This window comes from Astyanax mexicanus, chromosome 3 (assembly GCF_023375975.1).
Source record: "Astyanax mexicanus isolate ESR-SI-001 chromosome 3, AstMex3_surface, whole genome shotgun sequence".
NCBI lineage: Eukaryota > Metazoa > Chordata > Actinopteri > Characiformes > Acestrorhamphidae > Astyanax > Astyanax mexicanus.
The window spans coordinates 20,506,817-20,515,249 of NC_064410.1; the positions used below are offsets into that span (position 1 = coordinate 20,506,817).

The 8,433-nt window shown below is 38.8% G+C and overlaps 1 protein-coding gene across 1 annotated transcript; it reads left to right on the forward strand.

Moving 5' to 3' along the window:
• The first annotated feature begins 214 nt into the window (after window positions 1-214).
• Window positions 215-4,810, forward strand: edn2 (endothelin 2). Its single transcript, XM_007233589.4, has 5 exons — window positions 215-368; window positions 1,095-1,251; window positions 1,615-1,728; window positions 2,292-2,375; window positions 3,117-4,810. Exons 1-5 carry the CDS (start codon window positions 305-307, stop codon window positions 3,205-3,207), a joined length of 510 nt encoding a protein of 169 aa, XP_007233651.2. The 5' UTR covers window positions 215-304; the 3' UTR covers window positions 3,208-4,810.
• The last annotated feature ends 3,623 nt before the right edge of the window (window positions 4,811-8,433 follow it).

Consider the following 8,433-nt stretch of genomic DNA (forward strand, 5'->3'; position numbering starts at 1 on the left):
CTGCGTCCTTCCCTTTTTTTCCCTCTCTCCTATCCCTCGCTTTCCTGCCGAGAGGCATGCCCTGCTCACGACCCCCCCGAGAGCGCTGGAATGCGAGGAGGAGGCCGCTCGGCAGCTCATTGTGTAATGCAGACGTTGCTCCCGACGCCGGAAAAAGGTGATGAAGTCACAAAACAATTGGGGGGGAGTGGCGTGTGGCATTATAAATGGAAGGCCGGGAGGCTGAGGCTTCACACAAGCACCTGTCACAGCCTCTGGCAACAGCACTGGAGAACTCTCTGGAGTTGCTTGACTTAGAAGAACAATGGCTTTCTCACTGCAAACCAGCCTACTTATCTGTCTCACACTCTGCGTGTTAATCGAGGAAGGTAAGTCAGCTGTTTTTGAGGACGTTTTATGGATTTATTGTCAGGAAAATTGGTTTAAGAATCTTCCAAACCTTCATTTTTTTTAGTTAGGTTAGCTTGGTTAATAGGATTTCTTTGGGAATTAAAATACATCAATTACATATCTACTTCTATTTACTGTATGTTAATATCTTAATGCAAATTTAAAAATGTGCAAATTGATGATTTTTATGCTTTATTTATTGTACTGCTTATATTTTCACTTTCACTTCAATTTCATTGACCTAATATTAACAGCATTTAACAGCATTTGAAAGCATTTATCAGCATTTAATTTTCATTGATTGTCTGCTCTTAAACAATGAAAACAAAACAAATAAAAAAAACATGCAAACTCATACATAAAATACATAAAAAGTGCCATATAAGCAGTCTTTCTAAGTTCACTGATAAGCTGGCCGGTTGTTGACTCCATCGTATCTATATGGCATTGCACCAGCTCTTTATATTTACACTATTAAAGCTGAGCCTGATTGCGGAGATCCCTATCATCGTATAATTTGATTAAGGCATGCTTAAAAAAACATTTCGACTTCACCTTTGCCCTGGATTGACAGCACTTACAGTGTTTACACTTGCTGCAGTTACATATGCTTGCACAGCTATTTAATAGCCAGATAAGAACACACTGCCCTACATTAAGACTTATGTGACTTACTGTATGACTTACTATGTTGCTTTTTTTAGGGTTTGGACTGCCTGTTTCTCAGTCATCTGAAAAAAATGGGGGCTCGTCTTCTGTGGCCAAGAGGGTTCGCACCAAGCGCTGCTCTTGCAATAACTGGATGGATAAGGAGTGCATCTACTTTTGCCACTTGGATATTATCTGGGTCAACACGCCTAGGTGAGTCTAGAATTCTAAATATTTGAGACATTGTTCTGATTATAAATGATCAATTTGGCAGTGTTGGCTTTTTAATTAAATGAATGTAGATTCTTAGATAGCTTAGAAAGACTTTCTAGATATCTGTATATTTAATATCAACTGACATAAGCCTACATAAACATTTATTTATAAAGTATCTGACTCAAAAACTGAAATATAAAAACAACTGATAGCCATTAAAATAAGCCATTGCTTATTGTAGATGAGCTTTAAGGCCTCATAGACTCTTTATATCTCCTTATAACTCTTCAATAAGGTGTTACCTCCCAATAAACCTCCCAGATCTCTAATGTTTTTTTCTCCTGTTCTCTCCACTCACAGTAAGATCACCCCGTATGGTCTCGGAAGTCCCCTATCTCGTCGCCGGCGCTCGACCAAACGTTGCGAATGCGCCAACCCGAGTGACGCTACCTGTTCCAGTTTCTGCCACACCAGGTAAGCTTAGTCTCATCCTTGCCTAACGTCTAGACCCTCATACCCTCAGGATCCAGCAGTCGAGATCCAATCAGACAGATACCTCCGCTTGTTTCTCTTACACATACCAGCGCAATTCAACCGCAACAGGAGCAGATGAGGGCACTCTGTATAGGCTTATGGAGATGCACTGTGATAAAGCATAAAGCGAAGGCTTCCTTGACTAGAACCATCATCTACCGGCTGCTTTGCTAATGACTCACACACAGGCTCCTGAGTCAGAGGCCTATTTTTAGAAGGTTGCTGCTTTTTTATCTCTTTAGATGGTGTTAAGAATTGTCGTGTTTGTGGTTTGCTCGCTCTCTCAAGGCTGCCGAGGATCACCTCAACTTTGTGCTTAGCCTAAACGCTTTGCAATTGTTACAGTCAGGACAAAGAGGTTGAGATAAATGACAAAGAGGTCCACTTTAGCATGACCGTTTATTCATTCTCAATAATCCAGAACTAAATGCAATGTCTGTGTATTTTGGTTTGGCGAATGAGACTTGACTTGACTAACCTGGCTCTCGCCGATTTGCTTACAGCTCCATGGACTCAAGCATGTTGGTGGTGAGCCCACTAGATCATGACGTTAAGAAGACTGGAAAAGACCTGCTGAGTTATTTTAGGTAAGAAATATTATTATCTGTGCATTCTATTTGCTGTATTAGACTGTTTACTGTATTTCCAATAAGAAATAGTCCAAAGCGACTGGCTATAATCACATTAAAGTTAAAGTTATATCTACGCAGCACTATGTTGTCAAAAAGATGCAAAAAAATTGGCAGTGCCATTTGTTAAAATGTGTAATTATACATTTGTTTTAAATGAAAAGGAGGAAAAGGTGTGTTTTTAAGGTATATGAAAATACATTGATGCAAGGACTGGTTGAAAAAAAGATGAGTTTCACTTAAATCTCTTTAGTCACTTCAACTTTTTTTATCAACTACAGTAAAACATAGTTTCAACCAGCAGCACTGACGTTTTTTCCACGTCTTTTCAACCACTTAATCTAATAAAGATTCAGTTATTAATCCAAGAAAGGCAACTAAACAATTGTTTTTTTTACTTGTTTGGTAGCTGTTGACTTTACCCAGTTTTGTGGAGTGCCACAAGGCTCAATTTTAGGGTCTATGAAAGTGATGCAACTTGTTATAAACTTGTTATAATTGAAGTATAACCCTAAATCCAGAGTTTTATAGAGCTTACAGTCTTAAAAACATACAAAACAAACCTCCTTACGTTAACATTACATAAAAGTTAACCTCTCATTCTCTCTTGTAAAGCTACAGATCTTTGTCTTTATGAACACATGCAGTATTGTGATGCGACAGATGCTAACCTATGCTCTTGTGTTCTTTCCATTTTAGGCAAGTGGCCAAGTCTAATGTAATTGCAGCCGAGCATTCTTCTTCACCCAAGAAGAAACCTTTCAAGACCAACAAGTCTTGGATCAGCTAGAGGGAGATTCAGGGCAGCGACGTACACAAGGGAGCATCTGAACAAAAACCTCGGGAGGAGGAGGCGGTGTCTTGTCGTCTGACGAGGTGGATTCCCCCGGGATTATGACTAAGATTAAGGCTTCAGGCTTTGAAGAAACCTTTTCAACGATGTGATTCAAAGGAGGTCCTGGAAGAAGCCTTTCAGAAGAAGCCAGAAAAGCAGAAGAAACCAAGAATATAGGTTGAAATAATAAACCTATAGAGAGAATCAAGTTGAGGTCAAGGAACTGAAGCTCAATTAACTTTTTTTTAAGATACTGAATATATGGAATGTCTGAAGTCGAGGCATTGTAGGTTTGCCGTGGATTGTTGTTCTCAAGGGAGACTGTGGAACACCTGGAGGACACTGAGCACCTATGCAATGGTGGCCTTTTTTGTAAAGACCTTTTTAAAGGAATTACTACCGTAAAAGGACATGCAAAAGTCACTAGTTTAACATTATCAATTGCAAAAAAAAAAGTTTTTTGTTGCTGGTAGGAGTTTCCTGTCATATCAAGAGAAGTTAAAATGTAACAGTCTTATTTTTGCCGCTGATATTTTTTATTTTATTTTGTCTACTCTGTTACTGACTATGTTATTAACTATGTTTGCACTTACTATATTCTACTACTCAATTTAGCTGCAATAACTTAACGTACTTTCTCTGTATCAGAGCTTAAACGAGATCATCATTTCTTCTGGAAATGTGTAAAATAATCAGTCACCAAAACCCTATATTAGTTCAAACCGTTGCCAATCTATGATTACAGTGAGCAAAGGTTGCTGGGCTTGCTTATCTCTATGCTTGTCAGCGCCAATACCTTTTTTTATGGCTCATATTACCTGCTTTATGAAACAGACAGCGCTTTTTCAACTTTGAAAACATCCTGGACCTATGAGGAAGGTGGTCCCCCCCCCCCCATAACACCCCCCTCCCTCTCCCCTCACAAACACTAATTCTCTTTTCATGACTGTTCATTTTCCCTTTGTTTTCTTCCCTGGCCTCTTTGTGAAGGCGGAAGTATTTATTGCATAGTTACTGCGGCGTGTTTTGATTTTACCGAAGTGGCAGCGAGTTTCAATGCCTCGGGCCCTCGCCAAAAAAACTGGAGTAATTGTTTTTTCCTCCGATAGAAAAGGCCAGCAGCTAATGTCCTTGTAATTGCCCATTATGAGAGACAAACAGCGCATTTCTGTGGAATGTGTTCTAGTCAATGCCCTTTTTTTAAGTTGTTTTTTTTTTGTTTTTTTTTTAAACTTCATTTTATAACTTCTACTACTACATGTATCACATTAGCTCAAAAGCTTTTTTATTTTTTGCATTTTTTTCTTATGCTCTGCAGCTATTGTTTCAACTCATCTCTGCAAGGAAAAGGCCTTTTATGACCTCCGACTTGATCACAGATACTTGAATGTTTTATTTTATTTTTTTACATGTGAAAAAATGCCATTTATGTTGCATTTATTTATTTATTTAATTTATTGACCTCGCCTATTATTTATGTTTCACATCTTTTGTACCTCATCTACAAAGACAAATGTATTTTATCATAAATAAATTATTATTGTTAGTGAAACTTCAACACTTTTCTTGCTGTATTTGTTCTTTTTCCTTTATATGCTTAATATTGTAGGGTTTCATTATAGCACTATAGATTATATTATTGTACATTATTGATTATCTAGTCCCACAATAAAAGTCTGTCACTTTACTTGAAGCGCACAAAGACCTGTTATAATATATTATAAGGGACTTATATAACTAATTATATAAATTATATTCAAGGCAAGTATAGTTATTGAGGGGTTAAAATGTATTTAGAGCTTTATACAGGGTGTGTCATAATGCATAATTCTGCAAGCTAGGCTGAGCTTCTTGGAATTGACATATAACATGATATAAACAAAACTATTATTTAATTAGTTGTATTTATGATCACTATTCTCAATTAAGTGAAATCAAATGTATTTATAAAGCGTTTTTTACAACGAAGAATCAGACAAAACACTGAATGTACATAATACAGAACTCCAAGTGAGCGTGGAGGAAAAAGAAAAATTTCCTTAGAGCTGGAGGAGGAAGAAACCTTGGGAGGAACCAAGAATCACATATAAGAAGGGACCATCCTACCACTGGTCAAACAGCTTTTAATGAATATTAAGTCATTATGCATTCAGACAGGTCTAATATATCCATGTATATAGCAACATGAAAGCAGGTAGTGTAGTAAGTGGAGAGTGAACCGCTTGTATGAGGCAGATGAATAAACTGAAAGATGGGCAGCTGATCTGTGGTGTGTGTTTCCACAAACTTCCATAAGTCTGGCCGGACAGGGGACAGGAGAACCCGGGGGTCCAACATCCATCGGTATCGGGTCAGACAGGTGGGCAGTCAGTTACTCGGAGGAAGGTAGAGAGATGGAATTAGTTTTAACTGGATTTATGTAAAACAGAGAATATAAAACATTATCAGAGTGTGATTTTCTAATGACTCCGGCAGATCTAAATAAAACAGCCTAACTAAAGGGAGAGAGCCAGAAGGTAACATAGACACGGAGACACCCTGAAACACTGGCATCCACCCACTCCACCGTACACAAACCTTAGTGACCGTGTGCAGTGGGAGAACAACAGCACCAGCATCTCCGTTTACCACAATTCCCTCTGTCCATTAACCCCTGGATATGCAGCCTGATCTAAAGGGAAAAAAACATTAATTACCAAAAGCTAAACTAAACAAGTAAGTTTTCAGTCTAGACTTAAAGATTGAGACTGTGTCTGAGTCCCGAACATATTCGGGGAGATTATTCCAGATTTGGGGAGCTTTATAAGAGAAAGCTCTTCCTCCTGCAGAGCTTCTCTGAATTTTAGGAATTACTAAATAAACCAGCACCCTAAGATCTAGGTAATTCGCGGTGGTTCATAATAGGAGATGAGGTTTAGCAAATACTCAGGAGCGAGCCCATGTAGGGCTTTATATGTTAAAGCTCACCTTCCGCGAAAATCCGATTTTTCTTGTTTTTTGTGGAATACAGTAGGTCTCTCCGAGTTGAATGTGTACACCTGCACATTAAACTGTTTTGCAGCCCCCATTGTCTGCAGGAGCTAAGCAAAGAAATCCCCCCTCCCCCCCTCCGAAAAACGGGTGAATTTTGAATTATCTTTCTGCCTACGTAGGCAGAAACTCACAGACCAGCCCACCTTGGCTCGAGAAACTCCCAGAGGCGGAGCTGAAGCGACGCAACATCACCGCTCATCAGTTAGGAGGTGGGAGGCAGTGAGCGGCAGAGCGGTGGAGGGGCGTCGCAGTGCTCCTAGCCAATCAGAGGAGAGATATTTGCATGCTGTTTGCATGTATGAATATTCATGAGCAAAGCTGGAATCCGGTCATTTTGGACACACCCCTAAAACAGTCCATTAAAAAAGAGCTATACAGAGACACCTGAGCACTTTTTTTTTTACAAAAACGGCTCACATGTCATTCATTCATACTAGAGACCACAACTAGACATTTTAAAATGAAAGAAAAAACGACGGAAGGTGACCTTTAACAATTCTTAATGCATAATAAATTTGGCAATGAGAGTCTTGTGGAGATGACATTCATAGAAAGTGTTACCATTATATCTTATTTACACCTGTAAGCCCTTCTGTAACTAGGCTTTAAAACTAGGGCTGCAACTAATGATTATTTTGGTAGTCGACTAATCTGCTGATCATTTTTTCAAAGAGTCGATTAGTCAACGATTATTTCTGCCATGTCCTCCATCTCTAAAAACAACAGAAAAACAGCTAAACTTTACATTTAAAAGGCATTTAAATGTCCACATGTTGTTTAAACATGGAGAGTACTGATATTTAGTGAATAAATATGTAATCTGTTGTGTTTGGGCACTTTTGGAGACACAGACCAAGTTTCTTCTGTTTTAAGATTCTGTCCCCAGCACTTTGTGTAATGCGGTACTGTTACAAATATACGAATAGTTGACAATGAAATTTGTAGTCGACATTGTCGATTATATCGACTAATCGTTGCAGCCCTATTTAAGACCCACAGACACTTTATTTCATGACTTTTTTGCATTATACCTGAAGCACCAATACAGATTCTGACTGTATAAACAGAAAAGGTAAGCTGCTGTAATCAAGGAAAAACACTGCAGACTTTGCTGTTTTTAAAAATAGCTGGAAGCATGTGGATACTGCTGTATATTCTAAAGTACAGCAGAAAGTGTTTCCCGCTACCCGTTCCTTCTGCCCTGCCTGGGTCTCTGTGTACTAATCTGACTAAACTAAAACAGCATGTGGATGTGATGCTATAGTGTTAGCATTAGCTACTCTACATCCCTAGCTTTTTTTTAAAGCTGGGGCTTAAAAACGGCACTCTTTATTCTGTTGTTGTCTGACATGATGTCCCACTCCTGATACGTCCTGTCATTTAGCCAGTCAGTCAGTCTTGGATATTGGGTAGTTTTTTTTTATTAAATAAAGAGCCTGGTTTGGGTTCACAAATAAATTATGAAAAATCTATGTCGAGTTTTAAGTTTTTAGCTTTTAACTTTTTAAATTAAAGCAGATAACAGGCAATTCAGTTGTGAGAGGTATTTTTGATAAAAACATATTGTTCCCAAGTTGTATCTTCTATATATATTTTATTTCTTCTGATATGACACACTCATCCCTCCACGGAACTCTCCTCAAATTCATTTACAGTCCATGTTTTTTTGTGGGCCGGGTTAGCTGGGTGCCCAGCACCCCTAAACCTCTGAACCTAGTATCCCCCTGGGGATACACAAAGTAGCACACATTTGATTGTATATAGTCAGAAAACCCCAGCTAAGAAAGGCAAAAACTGATATTAGCTCCCAAATATGGCAGCCACAGCTACAACACAGCACAACAATGTCATGACTTAAAACCTAGAAAACAGCAGTTATAGAACAGTACAAATGAAACATACATGAAGGATACATAACATAAGATCAACAAGTAAGTTCTCAGCACTCCCAGAAAGCAGCTCCTAAAGTCGAGTTTCGGTGCAGTGTTAAATGGAACCTGATTGGCTGTGTGTTCCAAAGGCAGAAAGGCTTAAATTCTGCCTTGTCATCTGTCGCCTGTTGTTATTTGAGCTGTAAAAAGCAAACAACTGACTAGTGTTAGACATGACAGGACTGAATCCACTGTAAAGCTGGAGTGACACCATCAA